At 41.8% G+C, this 22474-nt stretch overlaps 1 protein-coding gene across 9 annotated transcripts in view; it reads left to right on the top strand.

Moving 5' to 3' along the window:
- The first annotated feature begins 363 nt into the window (after nt 1–363).
- The window catches only part of AMPD3 (adenosine monophosphate deaminase 3), a 74307-nt gene continuing 52196 nt past the window's right edge, over nt 364–22474 (top strand). For 3 of the 9 annotated variants that reach the window (XM_053252314.1, XM_053252307.1, XM_053252268.1), the window contains exons 1-6: nt 1366–1589; nt 8116–8341; nt 11463–11658; nt 14455–14620; nt 18642–18861; nt 19744–19873. In XM_053252314.1, coding sequence (XP_053108289.1) covers nt 1568–1589; nt 8116–8341; nt 11463–11658; nt 14455–14620; nt 18642–18861; nt 19744–19873 — 960 coding nt within the window. In that variant the 5' untranslated portion in view covers nt 1366–1567. Of the gene's footprint in view, nt 722–893; nt 1281–1365; nt 1590–7948; nt 7967–8115; nt 8342–11462; nt 11659–14454; nt 14621–18641; nt 18862–19743; nt 19874–22474 lie in introns of those variants that run through there. The other 6 variants (XM_053252278.1, XM_053252287.1, XM_053252297.1 and 3 more) reach the window with 6 other exon arrangements.

Raw genomic sequence — 22474 nt, 5'->3', positions numbered from 1 at the left:
ATGCTGCCAGGGATTGTACTTGGGACTGTCAGCATGCACATCCTGTGGTGGAGTAGTGGCAGGACATCCTAAGATGAATGCTAGGGAATGCCCGATGAAACGCACAGGTTCTTTCCAAATGGCCATAGGAATGCACTGAATTGCCAGCACTTCTGAATTTGCGACTACATCACTGTGTGTATGTGATGTTCATGCCGCAATGAAATCAATGGAATCGATTCCTTGGTTGGGGAAAAAGGAATACAGCTTCCCCAGACTGGGCCCAGGGTTGGGTAACTGCTGCTGCTGACACATAATGGAATAAGCCGGCAGTAGTGCGAGAAGCGGCTAGGTCTCGACAGGAGCTCAGTAATGGCCCTGGCCATGGGGAGGATGTGCTTATTGCCCAAGGAAACCGCTCAGCCGAACAGCTCTTGCCAAGAGGGGAAATGAAGTTATCCTGCCAGGCGTGTCAACGCGGCCTGGCGCTCCCTCTATCTTTCCACCAGGGAGACTCAGCCGCCGGCCGTGTAAGCTGAGAGCCCTCCTCTTCCTTGGGAGAAGAAGTTTCTTGTTCGCGCACAAGACTCGAGGAGGAGCCGCTACTCTGTGGTTGCAACAGGAGCCAGTGAGACGACCTCCTTTCCTGCGAATAGAGGAGACTCGCCAGCAGCAGCTATTCCCTTTAGCCAAGGTCTCCCTGGGAGAGAGAGTGGCCCACCAGGGGCACCTGCTGCCTGAGGTAGGCGCGGCGCAGTAGCCGGGCAGAAAAGCGGCAAGCTCTCGCGCTCTCACTGTCCCTCGCCCCGTCCACCACCCACTGCGCATTACAAAGCTGGGCAGCGCCTGGCCTGGCGGGGAGGTCTCATATCCCGCGGGCACCCCGGATTAAGATGGATTTGCTGCCCGGCAGCTGGGTGTAGACGGAACGGGGCGGGGGGGAGACTGAGTTGGGCTGAGTTGAGGGGTGAAGTGAACACGTCGCTCCAGTTAACCCTACCAGGGCGGCCTCACTGGGAAAGGCAGGCGTGCCTTGGAAAAGCGCACGCGCCACAAAAGAGGCCGGTTGCGCCTTCTGGCGTGCTGTCCGCAGCTTTGCCTGAGGAGAAGCCGAGAGACGGGGTTACCATTGGCGGCACCAGGAAAAAAATGGGGGCGGGGTGTCACAGAAGGGGCAAAGTGCATGTATGGCTAGGCGAGCTGTGTCCCACATGTTGATTTCTGAATCGGAAATGATGGTGCTGGGCAAGCTGTTTGTCTGAGGGGGCGTTTGGCACTCCCACTCCGCTGCCCATTACCGGGTAACAAACTGCTTATACTACCTATTTCCTGAAAGCATAAGGCGGGGGGGGGGGCGCAGCAGCGTCTCGGGGTGGGGAGTGCCTGCCTGCCTGCGTGAGGCTGGCGCTGACAAGCTGACTAACTGGCTGTGCTAACCGCGGGAGCTGCAGAGCGCGGGGGGAATGCGGCAGCTTCTGGCCACGACAGCTCCTCCCTCTCCTGCCTCCTTCCCTGGCTGCCTCTGGGGCTCGTGGGAAGGCTCCTTGTCCAGCAGCAGCAGCAGCAGCCCGCCTCCGCAGGCTCCACCATGACTGCCCCCGGGGCGCTAGGTAAGTCTGTCTCCACCGCTTCCCCCGCTCCAAGTGAAGGGGGCTCGGCAGGCAGAGACGCCGAGCTGACCTTGGAGAGTGGGAGCGGACTGCGGAAGCCATAGTCGGAGGCATCAGCCTTGGCTGGCACCTGCAGAACTGCTCAGCCTAGTTGCCGGTTTCTTCATCTCTCAGCCTTGGGCATCAGCCACCCAGCCTTCCTTTATCTCAGGGCAGGCAGCTCCACTCGCCTCTCTCTTTGCCATGGCAGAAGAAGACCGGTTTCTCTGGGTTGCGCTGCTCATGAAACAATCAAGTCCTTCTCTCTAGGCTGCAGATCGATAGCTGGCCTTTTGAATCAACACCCCGAAAGGGAAAGAAAAGAACAATCCCCGAAGAGGTTAACTGAGGACAAGTGACGTACCTTGTTAAAAATACATAAATAAAACCCAAACGGAATCTACGGACAACCACTACTAGTACTTTTAAAAAAAAAAAGCCTTTCAGAAACTACAGGAGAATGCACTGTATAATTCAGTCAATATACTATTTTAGTATCTCCTGCCTTATTCAAGTTGTACCACAGCTCCTGTCCTTTCAAAAACTGTTCAGTCACTTTTCTGTTTGGTTGTCTTGTCTCCAGATTATCAGTTGAGTAAAGAGCAAGTGAAGAACTAAGACTAGCTGTCTCAGTGGTTTATGAATGGTTCATCAATACAGTATGGAACACACTTTGCATATTTTTCATGTTCACTGAATTTAATATAGAGATATAAAGATGTGTTTTAATGTAAACCACGTAGAGTATGGGAACATTGGCTTCTTTGTTCCTTTTTTCCTGACTAGGGACTGTTGATGGAGGCCTGGTCACTTTAGTGAAAAAACACATGGGCAACATGTACAAAGTTGGGAATTTTCTTTTTAGATTGTAGGCAAAAAGGTCAGACAATAATGAAATTACTTATTGTCTAGCTGTTGTGTTATGAGACTTTCTTATATTTCATGGGTTGAGCACAGAACTACATTCAGAACTTGCTCAATATGTTAGTTACAACTGCAAGACAGAAAAGCTTATTTGAAGCCTTGCTGCAGAGATAAATAAAACTTATTAAACCCAAATAAAGAAACAGGGATAAAATGAAGGTTAAAATATCTTGTTCATCATTTATTAGCAATCATCAGATTATACCAGAATGTTAGAAATTGTTCTTAGGCTGATAACTTAAATTGGTCTCCAAACAGCTTTAAGAAGAAGATTGTTTCCCATATAACTAGATCATATATCAGCAGCTCATAGGAATATTCACTCTGTTGGTTCTTTAAAAAAAACCTACCCCAAAACCCTGATATTACTGTCTAAAAGTTGTTATCCCTTTAAAAAAAATCATGTTAAAATTGCCTTCCTCTCGGAAACCAAAATTACACTGATTATTATCCAGCCAATGTTAAGCCCAAAAGGGAGCATAGATTGCAGTGGGAGAGATTTAAGCCAATGCCTATTACAATGAATGGAATTTTAAAGCTGCCAATTCTTGTTGATATTTCTAAAAACCTGAAAGAAAATTAAAACTCATGGCTCAGGTCTTCACTTTGTTTCAAGCTCATTTTCAGCAGATATTAATGGATCACTATGGTTTCATGTTGTACATGAAATGCATAAGATGGGTGTTTCAACCTTTGGTCCCCGATTGTTGTTGGATTGCAACTCCCTTCAGCCGCGGCCACAATGGCCTTGACTGGGAATGATAAACTGTAGTCCAAGAACATCTGGGGACCAAATTTGAAGAGAACTGGCATAAGGAATCTGAAATAGGTAACAGAATGCTGCTAGGTTAAACAAGGTTACCTGCTAGGTTACCTGTTATAAATAGGTAACAGAATGATGCTAGGTTAAACTTAGGTTTAACCTAAGTTAAACCTATGCATAATCAACCTATGGAATTCTCTGCCACAAGATGTGGAGATAGCCAACAGCCTTGATGGCTTTAAGAGGGGTTTAGATAAATTCATGGAGGACAGGTCTATCAATGGCTACTAGTCTGAAGGTTATAGGCCGCCTCCAGCCTCAGAGGCAAGATGCCTCTGAATACCATTTGCAGGGGAGTAACAGTAGGAGAGATGGCATGTGAAACAGGATGCTGGACTTGATGTGCCCTGGGCCTGATCCAGCAGGGCTTTTCTTATGTTTAGTAGCTTTGTTCTAGAATGGCTGCTATATACATAATATAAATCTGTTGGATGAGTAATAAAAATGGACTTTGAAGTTTCAAATGACTTTTTCAGTATATGTTGTGAATGCAATTGTTTGTGGAAAATAATATATATTTTTAGAATGATCACAAATGCTGATCTTCATCCTCTTTCCCCATGGATAGATGAAAAACAGGATGCGACCTTCTAGAGGTCCAATTCAAAATTTCCTCTTTCCTTTATAAATATATTTATCACTCTTACTATGAAGTGGTTTGATATGTTTGATATTTTAAAGGTATGAACAGGGATGATACATATTTGTAAGCATTTGAAGTGCTGCAGCTGCTTATGGTGTTAGGAGGATGACAGGAAGAACAAAAATAATTGGGAAAGAGATGGGATTAGCTTAATTTTGTGTTTTAAACATTGCAGTTTGAATAAATAAAACTTAAATTTGTTACAAACTTTAAACAGATTGCAGCTGAGAAAAGGGTGGTGCAGGGAGAGTATTTGATAGTGTCCTTATCTCTGCATACTAACTGGTCTTCTTTCTTTGGGGAATCCTTACAAAAACTTGAATGTGATATGGTAGTATAGAGAGTACTGTGGTGTGGAAACATTATACATTGACTTGATTAGGATGAAGAAGACATAATTGTTTAAATGCAGTGTTTATGTTCCGAACATACAGTCCTTGCCCTGGAAGCACGCCTCATAATGCAAGGGAATGTGTGTTCATTTCTCATGAGCTTAGTGTACCTAATGGTCATGATGAATATTTCCTTTCTTTGAACATGTGGTATTGTTCCTTGCCCAGAAGTTCACTCTCCCACGGTGAGTGGGTGGGTTGGTTCTAATGCAATTTATTTAGATCAGAAAACAGTTTTTCAGGCATGTTTATATCAGCGTGAATTAATTGGTATAACAACCTGATCCTAAACATATGGGAGTACAATCAAGGGAAAGGTAAGTGAACATTAACCCTGCTGAAATCAATGAGACTTGCAATGCAAAGTCCTGTGCATATTTACTGAGAAGTAGGTTCTGTTGAGTTCAGTGGGAGTTACTCTCAGCTAAGTATGTATAGGATTATAGCCTTTTGTAGTTATGACTTCCAGTTGGTGCAGTTTAAATAACTATTCACCACTGCAACTGAGCTCCATTTATTTTGATAGGTTTTAGCTGAGCCTGAATCATGCTGGGCTGCACCCATTATTTTTAAGTTATACTGGTTTCAGTTAGACTTGCAAACAGTTATTGCAATCACATTGTTGTGCAATGAACATGCATCCAGACATGTCACAATTTAGTCCACATTTGCAATGCCATGACAGAGTTGTTAAAGCAAGTAGTTGAACAATGCTATGGGCCAGATTTTGAGCTGGATACCTGATGAAGCAATCATTCAGCCCCAGAGGCGTATCTAGGGTAAATAGCGCCTAGGGCAAGCACTGAAATTGTGCCCCCTGTCCAAACATCTGACACCCATTTTTCAGATAACTTTACCATAATATCAGCTGAAAAATACAAGTCAAGCTCATTAATCTTTTAATATTTCAAAAACTATTTAGCAGTGGACATAGCCAGACCAAAAAATGCTGGAAAACTACAAGTTTCAGTATGCTGGGGCTTATGAAATACCCAAATACTATCTGGAGGTGTACTTGAAAGACTAAACAGAAGTGCCTGTCTAATTCTCTACCATGCATTGTAGCATCACTATTACATAAGTTTTAAAAATCAATGGAGAATTTGACTTTTCCCAGATACTCTGAAAATAATTAAAGGATATGCAGGTAAACTGTGTCACTGCTTGGAATATATTCTAGTATTTCAGAAAGACAGTTAAAATGAGAGAAAGAGAGCAAGAAACTCCCAGTGGGCCTTAATACTAAGGATTTCACACTGATTCAAAGACAAACTCACCATTAATAGCCATATTATTAAGACATCACATTTAACTCACTTATCACAAGAAGCAAAGTAAGAGCAAATGAATACAATCCTAGCTCATAAGCTTCAGCTCAATATTCACAAGCCCTGATTCTCTGTACATAGTGCCAAACTGAATATGTGTACAGTGACTTATATTAATTTTTTTAAAAAAATTACCTGTAGCCCCTTTGGGGGGCTTCCTAATAGCCGTGGGGGTGGTCTGCAAAGGTTTCCCCTCCCCCACTGGCCTCTAGGGCCTCGCAGGGAACATTTGAGCATGTGCGGTGGCCATTTTTAAAAATACATTTTTTAAAAAAAATGGCCGCTGAAAACAAAATGGCCACTGCGCATGCTCAAATGGCCTCTGTGAGGCCTGGCATGGCCTAGGGCCTCACAGAGGCCATTTGAGCATGTGTGGTGGCCATTTTGTTTTCAGTGGCCATTTTAAAAATTTAAATTAAATTTTAAATATGCCCCCCTTCAAGTGGCACGTGCCCTGCCTGCCTCTCCATAGATATGCACCTGTTCAGCCCCTTCATTATACATTTAACTTTATTACTACTATTGTATTGTTACTACTGTGAATATTTATATACCACTTTTCAACAAAAGTTTCCAAAGCACTTTACATGGAAAAAGAAATAATATGATGGTCCTGTCCCCAAAGGGCTCACAACCAATTATATCCAACCTGATAAATTCAATCCACATTCTCTGGTTATTTAGACCAATTTAGTTGTGGAAATTGCCATTTGCTTCCAAGTAACTGCTATAATCCAGAGGACTGTGCATTCAGTTCTATTTTCTTTTCCTCTCCTAAGGGCAGCCTAGTATGCTGCTTAACAAGCCCGTTTTGAGACTCTAGAGATTTTATTATTTATTTATTTAACATATTTTATGCCGCCCAAAACTCACATCTCTAGGCAACTAAATAAAAACAGAAAATAAAACAGTTAAAAACACAAACAAGAAATTTAAAACACAACAATTTAAAATTTTAAAAACAATATTCTAAAACAACATTAAAACAATTAAAACAATATCAGTTAAAAGCCTGGGTGAATAGATGCATCTTTAAAGACTTTTAAAACACTGTCAGAGATGTGGAGGCTCTTAGTTCAGCAGGGAGCGCATTCCAAAGCCTCGGTTCAGCAACAGAGAAGGCCCGTCCCTGAATAGCCACTAGACGGGCCAGTGGCAACTGCAGACAGACCTCTCCTGATGATCTCAGTGGGCAGTGGGGTTCATGATGAAGAAGCTGTTCTCTTAAATACCCAAGGCCCAAGCTGTTTAGGGCTTTATAGGTTATAACCAACACCTTGTATTTTGCCCAGAAACATATTGGCAGCCATTGTAGCTCCTTCAATACGGGAGTAATATGGTCTCTCCGAGATGACCCAGAGACCAACCTGGCTGCTGCATTCTGGACCAACTGTAGTTTCCGGACTACATACAAGGGCAGCCCCACATAGAGCACATTGCAGTAATCTAGTCTGGAGGTTACCAGCAGATGTACCACTGTCCTGAGGTCGTTCATCTCAAGAAACAGACGCAGTTGGCATATCAGCCAAAGCTGAAAGAAGGCACCTCTGGCCACTGCCTCAGCCTGGGACACCAGGGAGAGGCTTGTATCCAGAAGCACCCCTAGACTGCATACCTGTTCCTTCTGGGGAAGTGTGACTCCATCTGGAACAGGCAGATCAAAACTGTCTCTTGAGTTTTGACCCCACACAATGAGTAACTCCATCTTATCTGGATTCAGTCTTAGTAGCTCCTCATCCAGCCCATCACTGCCTCCAGGCAGGCATTTAGGGAGGTTATGCCCTCTCCTGATGATGCTGACAAGGAGAAATAGATTTGGGTGTCATCAGCATACTGATAGCACCCTGCACTAAATCTCCTGATGATCTCTCCCAGTGGTTTCATGTAGATGTTAAACAGCATCGGAGACAATACGGAGCCCCGAGGGACACCATATGAAAACTCAGATTTTGAAGAAAAGCAGTCCGCAAGGGATTTTCAAAAGTGACTTCCAATGCAGTGCAAGGAGTTCTTGTTAGGAAAATGTGAGAAATCTCCAGTGCATTTTTTTCAAACATTTGCAGATTTAGGTGCTGATGCCTAAAAAGGCTTTTTGAGTCAAGTGCAGCAACTGGGGTGTGTCTGTGTGTGGTTATATATAAACCCTGATTTCAGTAATTTCAGCTTGAAAATATGTATTGCTATGTGAAGAAAGCTTAATATAGTGTGCGGGTAAGCATAACAAAATGGTAAGAGTTTAAAATAAACATATATAAATCAGTACTGTACAGTGGCATCAGCTGCATAAACATTAATTGCTAAAGGGTTAACTAAAACTACAGTAAAAATTGAGATTACTATCTAATATTTTGCTTCTATTCCATGTTTTTTTCCTTAGCTGAGATGCCCAGACAATTTCCGAAGTTAAACATTTCAGAGGTTGATGAGTCGGTGAGACTTCTAGCTGAAAAGGTTTATGCCAAAGTTCTTCGAGAAGAAGACAGCAAAGATGCCTTGTCACTATTCAGCGTGCCTGAGGATTGCCCCATTGGGCAGCAAGAGGCGAAAGAAAGAGAGCTGCAGAAGGAACTGGCAGAACAAAAGTCTCTGGAGACTACAAAAAGGTTTGTTCAATGAGTGTGCCGCAGGAACTTAAAAATAAGGTTTATAGTTACATGCTGGAGCACATCACAACTGGCTTGGCATTCTTGAGAGTTAAATAAAGACAAAGTAACATTTGCCTACAAATAGTAACATTTGAATTGGTAACAATGAATGCTTTTTTCGTCTGTGAGATTGGTATTATTTTGTACATATTTTGAAATTCTGTTACTAGTGTTAAAATTACCTTTATCTTTCATTCTGGCTAGCAAATGCCTTTCTTTAAAGCACATTTTGAAGCTCAAAAGAAGCAAGTATTTCAGAAATGCAAGTTATTCATTCTTCTGAAACTTTGCTTCTCAAATGTGAATTGAAACAGGGAGTCCTGGATTTCATTTACTGTGTTTCTCCATTGTGGATCTTTCCCCCCCTTTATCATTAAGAGTTAGTCTTGTGGTAGCAAGCATGACTTTGTCCCTTTAGCTAAGCAGGGTCTGCCCTGGTTGCATATGAAAAGGAGACTAGAAGTGTGAGCACTGTAAGATATACCCCTCAGGGAATGGAGCCACTCTGGGAAGAGCAGAAGGTTTCAAGCTCCCTCCCTGGCTTTTCCAAGATAGGGCTGAGAGAGATTCCTGCCTGCAACCTTGGAGAAGCTACTGCCAGTCTGTGAAGACAATACTGAGCTAGATAGACCAATAGTCTGACTCAGTATATGGCAGCTTCCTATGTAAAGAATGGTCAACTTGGGTCTCAGCAGCATGGAAAGGAAAAATTAAAAGGGGGAAAAAGAGAGGCGAAAATGTGAGAAAATTATTGGTCTGATCCATCTTTTTACAAATACAGCAGTATGCATGGGTATCCCCATAGAGCTCAAAAGAGTTCTTTACCATCCTTTCCCTTTTCCCTCCCGAGAACACAGGGCATTCTGGTCAGCCATTGCCTGGGGGGAACCTGCCATCCTGCTTCTTCTTAGGGCTGTGTATGCAGACCAGTGTTCTCTCTAACTTTTTTCATCTGTGTGTGGAATAAGTTTTGTTCTGGGTGGCAATATCAAGGCAGTGTGGGCACACATGTATGCAGAATGGGGCCTTCCTGATGCAACCTGAGCAGGAACTAAAATTAACTGAGTGGACATAAAAAAACTTGTGAGCACGCACATGCCTTAGAGGGAACACTGATACAGGCTACCTGGAACATGTGTGCTCCGCCCTGGAAAGGAGTGGCATAGCTGTGATCTACATGGAAGGCATGTAGCAGGATGGATTATTTCCTATGTTTGCTTGCTTTTCTTATGCCAAAAAATCTGACAGGTGATCACTGATGATCACTGATCAAAATATTGATATTTTTGTAATGAGGGAAAATTTCTTTAAAATAAGTGTTTATTCAAGTTGCTTTGATTATAGACAAAGTGTCTTGGAGTGCTGTTTTGTCAAATATTATGACAAAATTATTAGACAATATTAGACTGATTATCTAGACCCATTTCAAACTGGCTTTAGAGCGGGCTATGGGGTTGAGACAGCCTTGGTTGGCCTGATGGATGACCTATACTGGGGAATTGACAGAGGGAGTGTGACTTTGTTGGTTCTCTTGGATCTCTCGGCAGCGTTCGATACCATCGACCATGGTATCCTTCTGGGTCGCCTGGCGGAGTTGGGGACAGGAGGCACTGCTCTGCTGTGGTTCCGCTCCTATCTCTTGGGCAGACCCCAGATGGTGGAGCTTGGTGACAGTTGCTCTTCTCAATGAGAGCTGTTATATGGAGTCCCTCTGGGCTCCATTCTGTCACCAATGCTTTTCAATATTTACATGAAACCACTGGGTGAGGTCATCAGGAGATTTGGTGCTGGGTGTTATCAGTATGCTGATGAAACCCAAATCTACTTCTCTCTTTAATCTGCTTCATCAGGAAATTGTGTTCATTCCCTAAATACCTGCCTACAGCAGTAATGGGCTGGATGAGGGATAACAAATTGAAGCTGAATCCAAGCAAGATGGAGGTGCTCATTGTAGGGGCTCAGAATCTGAGGAGTGAGTTAGATCTCCCTGTGCTGGATGGGGTTACACTCTCCCGGAAGGAGCAGGTACGCAGCTTGGGGGTAATGCTGGATCCAGGCCTCACTCTGGTATCTCAGGTGGAGGCTGTGGCCAGGAGTGCTTTTTATCAGCTTAGGGTGATTCGACAGCTGCGTCCATTCCTAGAGGAGGATGACCTCAGAACAGTGGTGCACCAGCTGGTAACCTCCCGGCTTGACTACTTTAATGCGCTCTACGTGGGGCTGCCTTTGTACGTAGTTCGGAAACTTCAGTTAGTTCAAAATGCGGCAGCAAGGCTGGTCTCCGGGGCAACCGGAGAGACCATATTATGCCTGTTTTGAAATAGCTGCACTGGCTGCCGATATGTTTCCGAGCAAAATACAAAATGCTGGTTATTACCTTTAAAGCCCTGAACGGCTTAGGTCCAGGTTACCTTAGAGAGTGCCTTCTTAGGTCTGATCCCCACTGCACTCTAAGATCATCTGAGGAGGGCCAGTTCCAGTAGCCACCAGCCCTTCTCTGTAGCCGCTCCTGGACTGTGGAATGTGCTCCCTGCAGACATCCGTAATTTGAATTCTTTATTGGAATTTAGGAGAGCCCTAAAGACCTACCTGTTCGACCTGGCCTTCCAGTGCTCTTAAATTGTTTTAAAGGATCTTTGATGTTTGTGAACCGCCCTGAGCTATTTTGTAAGGATGGTCTAAAAATCGAAGAAATAAATAAATACTGGATGAATTTAAGGGCACTCCAAGATTAGTTGGTGCTGATGTGTCTGCAGGGCAAAATAAATAAATAAATAAATAAATAAAGTTTGTATTACATTCCAACAGTGCCTGTACCACAATGTTGTTGACGATATAGTTCTGCACCAGCAAGGACAATGTGTCCTAAGCACTTATTTTCTAGGTCATAAATGTTTATTTGTGGCATTTCTAAGTTTACAAATGATACAAGTAAGATCAGCTGATTACTGAACTAGGAAAAATGTATCAAAATAAATAAAATAATGTGTCATTCTTCAGAAGGATTTCTAGAATCGATTCTTTTATTGCCTTAGGTAAGTGTCTTAATCACTTAAATGTTGTATACTATGATATCTAGGAAGAAAAGTTTCAAGATGATTCGATCCCAGTCCTTGTCATTACAAATTCCATCGCAGGAATCAAAACCTCCATCGGCCACTCCAGTTCTATCTCCTCCTACTCCAGTTCTTCCAGGAGCTTTTCAGCCTATTCAAGGGACGTATGATGTTCCAGAATTTCAAAGAGTTACTATTAGTGGAGATTATTGTGCAGGGGTAAGGAATCAGTCCCTTCCTTTCTTCATTATAAGGGAAAGAGTTAACTGTTGTATATGAAATATAATATTGTTTTGTGATGCTTATGTGTATACAGGATCTGCTCCATTCACTGTCTGATAAATGGAGAAACAAAGATTTTGGCCTCAATTAGGATATCTTGGGAGGAAATCCCTGTAGGAATCACTTGAGTCCTTTTAACTCTCCTATCATTTATTGGGTTACATAAGAATTTTAATTGTTTACTTGTTACTTGAAATAAAGAAAAGGTTTTTTTTAAAAAAACCCTCTCTTCCTCCCTGTTTCCAGTTATGTACGTGTAGTGCTGAGCAACCTGCCACATGTCCAGGCATTAACTGGAATAGGTGGCTCATACATATCTCCCATAGTGATGCCCAGTGGTGTACAACCATGTGCATAGGCAGGCTGCCTGTGCTTGGAGCATGAGTAGCCTTTGCACATGGAGTGAGTTGGCTTGGTGGGAGATGTACACAGACTTCCAATTCTAGGTTTACATTGCAGTGCGCTTGACACAACACGTGCCTGGCCAAAGCTGGTGGGGGAGTTTAAAGGGTTCCTTGGAGCCCTATGAGGATGTCTTCCAGCACTTATAGCTGAATGAACAGGAGGGGATGGATCATACCCATGGTTGTTATACTTTGCTGGTTTGCTAGTATCCACTCATGAACACAGTAAAGGGTCCATTTTAGAACTGATGAAAATTGTTGCTAGGCTTTGTGTTATATTAGATGTAGGCCCACTTTTTAATACCAAATTGGGTAGCAAAAGTGGCATAGAGCTACAATGAAAATATTTGGAAAAAGTGACATCTCTTTCTGTGTACAAAAAGCCTTTCTGTAATGAATAAACTTACACAAGAAAGAAAGTGGGGGGGGGGGAATAGCGGCAGTCATATTTGTTACCTTCAGCAGAGGTTGTAATTTTTGACTGTATTTTAGGAACATCACAGGCAATTAACAAAGCAAAGAATAACATTGAATTTGTATCTGTATAGTGCTCCCAAATGCTTCACACACAGTGATCCTTACAAAAACTCTATAAGGAAGGGTAGTATAATTATCCCCGTAGTGCAGATGGGGAGTTGTGAGATAATGGCCACCTAATAAGCTCTCAGCTGAGGTGAAATTTGAACTGGCAGCTTCTTAGCTGAATGTCATACTACCTCAGCACTCCATAATGACACATGGGCCATTTCACCAAATCAGTGAGCCATGTATGTGTGTGTAAGGGATCCTCCAGTATAATGGTGTTAGTTTTGAATCGTCTAGAAGGTTGCTAGTAAGCTGATAAACATTAACACATTCTGTAGACCAGGGGTAGGCAATGTGGGGGCTCTCCAGGTGTTACTGAACTACAACTCCCATCACCCCCAGCCACAATTTATTTCAGCTGGGAATGATGGGAGTTCAGCAACATCTGGAGAGCCCCGCGTTGCCTATCCCTGCTGTAGACACTTGATTTGGATGTAGGGCTTTAGGGCTTTCTGTGTAACTTTCAAGAGACCTACTTTGTCCGTTCCTATTGTTCTTTCTTTCCTAAATAATTGAGATATATTTACTCCTTGAGTAAATTATGTCAACACAATTTTCAGCCAAACGTCCCACATTTTCATATAGGATCCTGGACTTCAGAACCATTATTTTATAATCAGGATTTTTGGAAATGTGGGTTTAATTTATTAGTGTCTTAAAGGTGCAGCCAAGTGCATTACAGTCACACTTGCACTGATATCCAAAGTGGTAGCTGTGATGTTACCAGGTTTGCTCTGAGGTGTGGTAGTAACCATCCTTCCAAAGTGTGGCGGTAACCACACTTCCGAGCAAACCTGGTAACATCACAGCTACCCCTTTGGAAATCAGTGTTATGCTAGCAGGAGATGGCAATGGTAAACCCCTCCTGTATTCTACCAAAGGCAAGCACAGGGCTCTGTGGTTGCCAGGAGTTGACACCGACTTGACAGCACACTTTACCTTTACCTTACAATTTATTGTAGCATAAACCTTTATGGACTGGAGCCACTTTATCCAATGAATTTGAAGCTTTTACCTGCTTGTTCTCGATGCTCCAAACATCATTCACAATGGGAAATATGTATGGGCTCCCTATACATATCAGTCACTATGGGCAATATGTATGAGCCTCCTTTACATATCAGTCACTATGGGATATATGTATGGGCCTCCTATTCCAGTTAATGTCTGGGCATGTGGCAGGTTGCTCAGCACTACATGTACACAACTGAAGACTGGCAGAAAACAGGGAGGAAGAGATGGGTTTAAAAAACCCTTTTCTTTATTTCAAGTAAGAAGTAACACAACTAAAATTCATATGTAACCCAATAAATGATAGGAGAGTTAAAAGGACTCATTTGATTCCTACAGGAATTTCCTCCCAGGATGAATCATATCCTAATTCAGGCCAAAATCTTTGTGTCTCCATTTATATGATACTGAATGGGTAGATCCTGTATACACATGGTTTGGAGGATTGCCTGATAGTCTTGTAAAATATGTTGGAATTCCTAGTTCTAGATTAGTTCTCTTTGGGATGGTACCTGGATCTGGGCTGTTCAGGCTGCAGGTGGTTGCTGACATCCATAGCAAAACATTCCTCCATACCAGTAATAAGATGTCAGGGAGAAGGGCCTTTTCCTTGACATGATAGTTTTGTTGTTTTTTTAATAAGAGAGTAAAGTTGTGTGAGTTCCCACCTGTACAAAACAAAAACACCTGTACAAAAACCCTTCAATCATTAATTGTACAGTTTTCCTGTTAGGTTACAGTTGATGATTATGAACAGGCTGCCAAGAGTTTGATAAAAGCTCTGCTCATTAGAGAGAAGTATTGTCGTCTTGCTTACCATCGTTTTCCAAGGACAACAGCACAATATTTATGCAGTATGCAAAATGAAAAATGGAAGATGGAAGATGAAGTATTTCCAGGTATACTAGTTATGTTTTTTAAAAAATCTTTTGCTTTTGAAAATCTAGATATGATTAATATGTTGTTAATGTGTCTTTGTTAATATTCTGATTATATTTTATTGATTGATTGATTTGTCATATTTGTACCCTACCCCAAACTTTCATCTCCGGGCATTTAACAACAACATAAAACAAGTTAAAACATACACAAAAATCTTAAAACAATTAAGGCAATCTAAAAATTAAAAACAGGTTAAAACTTAAAATTTTAAAAAGTTGGAAAAGCTTGGCTGAAGAGGTGGGTTTTCATGTGCTTTTTAAAAATTATCAGACAATTCCAGTCTTGCAGTAGGTTTTAATCTAATAGATGGGTTGTAGTTTTGTCCATAAGGAGTAATTAATGACTTAATATAAATACCTGAATAGTGTAAGGACAGTCCAATCCTGTGGTCCAAGCAATATGGCTGCTGAAGCTGCTGCTTGCGAAAATGCAGTCAAACCACTATATTATATTTATTCAGTAGCAACTGGAACCATATACTTTCAACATTTTGAAGCAAAGTAAAATGTAGAAACATAATAATCACTCCCTGAAAGGCTATAGCAGTTGGACAGCCTCTCACAAACTGTGATGCCCACAGACAACTCTTCTAGCAACTATGGTAGTTGGGGCCCAGTCAGTCTCTCAGTATGAAGAACAGTGGCTGACATGCTAAATAACAAAGTGTGTGTATAAGGAGGAACTGTGGGGATCGGGCGGGGGCCTGTGTGCAGCTTACCCAGTCCCTCTGTGTGTGCTGTTGTGCAAGCGAGTGAACCTTCCCAACTCTGCCCTCATTTTGGAAGCAATCTCTAAGACAGGAAACATGTCACTGACCCTCAGCAATGAGTTTCTTCTCTTACAGATCATTTATAGAGCATGGGCAGAGATGGGAAGTTCCGCTTGCTTGTGCAACAGTACGTGCATAGAGGGATTAGAGGAGTTGCTTTTTGATTTATTCATAAATGATCTAGAAGTTGGAGTAAGCAGTGAGGTGGCCAGATTTGCAGATGATACCCAACTCTTTCAGGTAATGAAATCCAAAACAGATTGTGAGGAGCTCCAAAAGGATCTCTCCAAACTGGATGAGTGGACGACAAAATGGCAAATGTGGTTCAGTGTTGGCAAGTATAAAGTGATGCACACTGAGATGAAAAATCCCAACCAAGTATATGCTGATGGGATCTGAGCTGTCGGTGACTGACCAGGAGAGGGATCTTGAGGTCGTGATGGACAGTTCATTGAAAGTGTTGACTCAACGTGCGGCAGCTGTGAAAAAGGCCAATTCTATGCTAGGGATCATTAGGAAGGGGATTGAAAATAAAACTGCTAATAATAATAATAGTTTATACAAAACTATGGTTCGGCCACACCTGGAGTACTGCAAACAATTCTGGTTGTCATATCTAAAAAAGGATATTACATGCTGTGAACCTCTCTGAGCCATTTTGGAAGGGTGGTATATAAATCTAATAAATAATAACACATTAATAATAATAATAATAATAATAATAATAATAATAATAATATTTTAGAACCGGAAAAGGTGTAGAAGAGGGCAACCAAGATGAACAGTGGTCTAGAGCACCTTTCTTATGAGGCAAGGCTACAACATCTGGGGCTATTTAGTTTAGAAAAAAGACGACTGCAGGGAGACATGATAGAGGTCTATAAAATCATGCATGGTGTAGCGAAAGTGGACAGAGAGAAATTTCTCTCTCACACATAACACTAGACCCAGGAGTCATCCCATGAAATTGGTTGCCAAGAAATGTAGGTCCAACAATCGGAAGTACTTTTTCACACAATGCATAATCAACTTGTGGAATTCTCTGCCATAAGATGTGGTGTTGACTACTAGTTTGGATGGCTTTAAGAGGGCTTTGGATAACTTCATGGAGGAGAGGTTTATAAATGGTTACAAGTTGGAGGGCTATAGGCCACTTCCAGCCTCAGAGGCAGGATGCCTCTGAGTACCAGTTGCAGGGGAGTAACAGCAGGAGAGAGGCATGCCCTCAACTCCTACCTGTTGGATTCCCAGCGGCATCTGGTGGGCCACTGTGTGAAACAGGATGCTGGACTAGATGGGCCTTGGGTTCTTCCTGAAAACAAGCAGAGAAGGTGATGCTCTTATTTCAGCAGGAAGCATATTCCAAAGCCTTGGGGCAGCCACAGAGAAAGCCCGGTCCTGGGTCACCAACAAACAGGCTGGTTACTCTGCTTGTAACAGGACCTCTCCAGAAGATCATAATAGGTGGCAGGGTTCATGACAAAGGAGGCGCTCTCTTAAATAGCCTGGACCCAAGCCGTTAAGGGCTTTATAGGTAATAACCAGCACTTTCTGTTTCATCTGGAAACATGTTGGCGGCCAGTGCAGCTGAGCTTTTTTAACACCGGTGTTATGTGGTCCCTTCGAGTTGTCCCAGAGACCAAGCTGGCTGCCACATTCTGTACCAATTGTAGTTTCCGGACTCCGTACAAAGGCAGCCCCACGTAGAGCATTAACAAGGCTTTTATAAGTAAATCAAATGTCTTGAGTTACACCCCAATTCTAAATGTTTGTGGTGGTATGAGGCCCCTGTGTATGTGTAGAGTTTTTTACATCCCACCCCCTGCATATTTATGATGTAGCTTTCCGTACACCACATCCTGAACTTGGTGCAGCAAATGTCACAGTTGAGATTTTGCACTTTCAGTTTCAGTCATTATTATTCCCTGAGTCATAAGAAAGAGCTGATTATGTTGATATGTTTATTTGATGCAGCTTTTGCAAATTCCATTTCAATTTAATATATGGAAATAGATTTGGGACCTAGTAAGGTCAACATGAGCATGCAACCTTTAAGGCTTATTTTTTAAAAGGATACATATTTTAAGCTTGTTAATTTCAGCATGACCCATACACCATTTAGTCTTGTGGTGTGAAGCTCAAGGCTTCCCTCATATGTACTTGAGTTAATAAAAAAATGTTTAAGTGGTATTCCATTACTTAGTTGCATATACATATATGTTTAATTAGTGTAGTATACTTTATCGTTGAATTTTTAGCTAATGCAGAAATGTACATGCTAGCTAGTCCTAATTAGCCTTCCAAGTTTTTCTGGTCTTTAGTAGAAGACTCCCCTTCTAACTGAGCAAAGAGGCACTTTTCATAAGTGGTGATTCTCTTTATTAAGCAGGGGGAGAGCAACTGGCTCTGTCCAACCCCAGCATGGCCGTTGCTGGTGTCTGTCATGTTTCTTTTTAGATTGTGAGCCCTTTGGGGACAGGGAGCCATTATATGTGTGTGTGTGTGTGTGTGTGTGTTTAAACTGCTTTGGGAATGGAAAAGCGGTATATACATATTCATTTTATTCATATTGTATAGTAGCTTAACATGTGGAAATAAAGCAGGTGAAGTTTTCCTTGTCATTGAATCACTATGCCTGAAAAGCTTCATCTGCTGAATGTATTTGTGCTGGGCTGCTGTTAAAAACAGACTAGCATGGTGGGAGAAAAGGTGGCAGTAGTGGATAAGAGCAATCCTTTTGACACTTTTTTCTTAGTCCAGCAGATGTTTAGTCTAGATAAAAACCACTTCTGAGACACTTCTGAGTTGTGTGTAGGGCTGTTCTTTGAGATCACAAGGGCAAAAATCCTTTGGGGTAAATGAAGTTACTTGTAGCTCTTTCTCTAGATTGTGGCCAATGGATTTAATCTAGTACCTGATTAAGAATACTTAAGCCTCTTTGAAATCAATGTGTGCCGAGTTCCACCCCCAATGACTTTGGTCTGATGGAAGCTGCCATGTCATGTTGCATGTGAACATGAAATAAAATTAAGGTGTTTCAAATAATACTAAGATCAGCGTCTCATACTTAGCACTTATTTCAAGAAGACTAATAATTGCTTCATAGCCAATTAATGTTTTAGTTAGAATTTTGTAACTGGAAAACTGTCTTCACAGTGATTACTGTATTTTGAATCCTGCCGTACATCTTCATTTCTGACATTTTTCAGATTTCCATCCACCTCCAAAAGAACTGCAGGATCCTTACAGTCTTGATGATGCTCCAGGGAACTTGGATTATGTTGTAAAGATGAAGGCTGGCATTTTCTTAGTTTTTGACAACAAAGAAATGATGCAACTTGATGAGCCACAGAATCTTCCTTATGTTGATCTACAGACCTACACTCTTGACCTCAGTCATGTGCTGGCTCTCATTGCAGATGGTCCAACGTATGTGGGTTTAAAAAAAAAAGTTTAAGGAAACCATTGTAAGCTACATTGCAGCTACTGAAGCAAATATTCAAGCCAGTTGTGCTAGCTGAAGTTCTAGGATTTAAGGTGCATAACACCTTGAGTCTCCAAAATGTGGCATTGCGACAATAGTAGATGGAACGAGATACTTAGTAGTAGATGGAATTTTGAGCAGCAACAGTTCTTGGTGAACTATAGCCCCAATGTTTTCTAACAAATGCACCTGAACAAAAATGCAGTACAGGAGAGCCTCGTTAATCGTGGACCCAACATTCATGGTTTCATGTATCCGTAGTTGGGTAATTGGCACTTGACCTAGGAATACATGGGGGTGGGGTGGGGACACCCAAAAAAAGGGTTAATGTTTGCATAGCTGCAGGTCGGGGGTGAGTGGAAATGACCTCTGAGGTAATTTCCATCCACCATTTTGTGTAAGGGAGCCATTTTCTGGCTTTTTTCTGTTTAAAAAAAGGGGGGGGGGAACCCAGTGCTTTTTCGCCAAAAAAAAAATAAAAATAAAAGCAAATCGCAGCATTTTGCAGGCATTGCTGGACAGCTGGGGACAGACTGATCACAGTAGGGCACTTTCACCTGTGATTTTAGGGCAATTTAAGCTGTTTAGGTATATTTTTTAAACCTCCGGGAACCTACCCCCATGATCCCATAGACAGAATTACTCAGTATCCACAGTTTCCTTATACATAGTAATTGCGGAGAATGGAACCCTGCGAATAATGAGGTCCTCATTTATATACATTTTTTATTCCTAGTGGATAATCTCATTAACTGATTAAAAAAACCCATCATTTGTGTATATATATTATGAGCTGTAGGATAATAATTATTTGTTTTTTTCCATAGCAAAACATATTGCCATCGACGTCTTAACTTTCTAGAATCTAAGTTTGGATTACATGAGATGTTAAATGAAATGTCAGAGCTTAAAGAATTGAAGAGCAATCCTCATCGGGATTTTTACAATGTGAGAAAGGTAAGTGTGAAATGGATTAAGAAAAGATAACCCTATTTTATTTTTATCAATGTTGCTTACTAAAACCATCTGTCATACCAATGAATTGAACAGAATAATGAAATTTTCAAATGTTGCTAGTTTCACATTCATGGCAAATAGTTCTTATGAAACATAGTTTCAAAAGCTGAGTATGTTTTGGTTATATGTTTTATGATATATGTTGTATGTAATACATATAAAATATGATGAGTTTTTAAAAAACACATTTTTGAGTTAAATCTAGGGATGTGCACGGAACCATGGAGGCGCGGTCCGGCACTGAGGGGGGTCTAGCTTTAAGGGCGGGGGGTATTACTTACCCCTCCCGCCGCTCTTCCCCATCCGGCACTGCACTTAAAAGCAAAGTTTTAGGGGTGGCAGCGTTCCTCCCTGCCGCCCCTGGCCCCCTCGTTGCCCGGTAAAAGCGGGGGTTGCTGGCATGCATGCGCCCGTTGCAGTGCGCGTGCAGCTGTTGCCGCCGTGCATGCGCATGCCGCACATGTCACACGTTGCATGTGCACGCAATGTGTGATGTGTGAGGTGCGCGCGGTGGTGATGGCCGCGCGCGCACCGCAATGGGCACATGCGTGCCAGCAACTTCCACTTTTGCTGGGCAACAAGGGGGCCAGGGGCAGCAGGGAGGAACGCTGCCACCCCCAAAACTTTGCTTTTAAGTGCAGTGCCGGATGGGGAAGAGCGGCGGGAGGGGTAAGTAATACCCCTTGCCCTTAAAGCTAGACACCCTCCCCCTGCCGGACCGTCGGACACCCTCCCCCTGCCGGACCGTCTAACATGGCCTCTGGACCAGTTCGTGCACAGCACTAGTTAAATCAGGTCCACAGTTATTTCAAAAGATTTTCTATGGGAATAATTTAGTTCAAACTGACTGGTTTGTTTTTTAAAACAACAACAACAACAACAACAACAACACTCTATAGCTAATTAGCCAGTAATGTCTAAATCTGACTAAAAATTCATTAAATCATAAATGTTTTATATGTTTATCACTTAGGCATATTTATTTTAAAATTGTATATCCTATCTTTTTCTGTAAAAACAATCCCAAAGTAGCAAACCAATATATCAAATAAAACAATAATGCAATATAAATACAACAACCAAAAGGAGCACTAATTGCTTTGGAGATCAAAGATCCTACTAACTTATTCATTTCAAAGCACACATTAGCAATAAGCAGATGATTTGGCTTCTTTCTACATAGGCCTAGGACCTATGCTTCAGCTTCAATGCTTCAAAACTGTATCTTTGTGCAGGCCTAATAGGTACATGTGCAGATGTATATAGGTACATCTGTTTTTGGAGTATGCTGTGAATGGATTGTTTTCACATTTAGATGTGAGTTCTGTAGAGTCTAGAAGGAATACAAGCCTAAATGACAAGTTCTAGTGAACCATGAATGAACAGAATATTGGACTTCAACTTGGAAGATCTGGACCTTCTCAATCACATAGTTCAAATATCTGCTTAGTCACATTGATTGATAGGGTAAGGGCTTCACAATCCTTTCCTGTTTTCACATTCAGTCACATAATATCTTCTCGCTCAAAAGTGAAAAATCAGCTTGGGTGTTGTGGATGTGTGATTTAGAGCAGGAAATAGTCAGAGGGGAAGGGATTATGCTCCATGGACAAAGAGTGGGATGTAAAGGTAGCAAAGAATTAGATGGAATTACTTCATAAGAATTACTTCATAATTGTATAGTGCTTTAGAGTGCAAAACACTTCACCTCTATTATATTGATTTAATCCTTTCAGCAACAATTCTTTCAGTGCTGTATTTCAGCTGAGGCTGAGAGAGCAACTTGCCTATGGCCAACTGATAAGTTATATAGCAGAGGCAAGATTTGAACCAGGAAATCCTGATTCATAGCTCATTCTTAGCCACTACACTGCATCAGGTTTTTGACAATGGTAAATGAAGAAATGTGAAATGTAAATTTGACAATAGTAAAAAAGAGAGTGGATAAAATGATGCTAGCTTAAAATGCTAGTGTTAGGGTTTTTAAAAAAGATTATCCTATGCCTATTGAACTTAACTGTCTTTAAAAATATTTCTGCTAAGTTGTCCTTAATGTCACATGAAATGGTATGTAGTTGCATGGATACTGAATTTCTACAGACTGAGAAGGTGTTTGGCACAAAGATTGCATGTGTGCAGTAGGGTCACAATGACCTTACTTAGGCAGGGATAGCATAACATCTCCCTCAAAGTGTCACTCTAAATTCTAGGTAGTCTTGTTCTTGCCTGTGCACTAAGAATATCAGTACCCAGAACGCAACAGGCTCAAAACAAGAGTAGATAAACATGGTAACTAAAACTGCAGAACTGCCAGTTATGATGTCAGTCATAGATGTCAGGTTTTTTGGATATTTGAAAGTGGCATAATAGAGCTAAAATTGCCTGATCATTTTTTCCCTGTATCACTGTGGTTTCCATCCAGTAAAGCACTTTACCAAGAGAGTTAACATTTCAATAGTCTTTGGAGCTAATGTAACCACAAACTTCTCCTTATTTCCATTACATTGTAAGCACTAGATGTAATATAAGTTTAAACATCCT

Source organism: Hemicordylus capensis, chromosome 1 (genome assembly GCF_027244095.1).
Source record: "Hemicordylus capensis ecotype Gifberg chromosome 1, rHemCap1.1.pri, whole genome shotgun sequence".
Lineage (NCBI taxonomy): Eukaryota > Metazoa > Chordata > Lepidosauria > Squamata > Cordylidae > Hemicordylus > Hemicordylus capensis.
The sequence above is the reverse complement of the archived record's forward strand: the minus strand, read 5'-3'. Positions and strand labels throughout refer to the sequence as shown.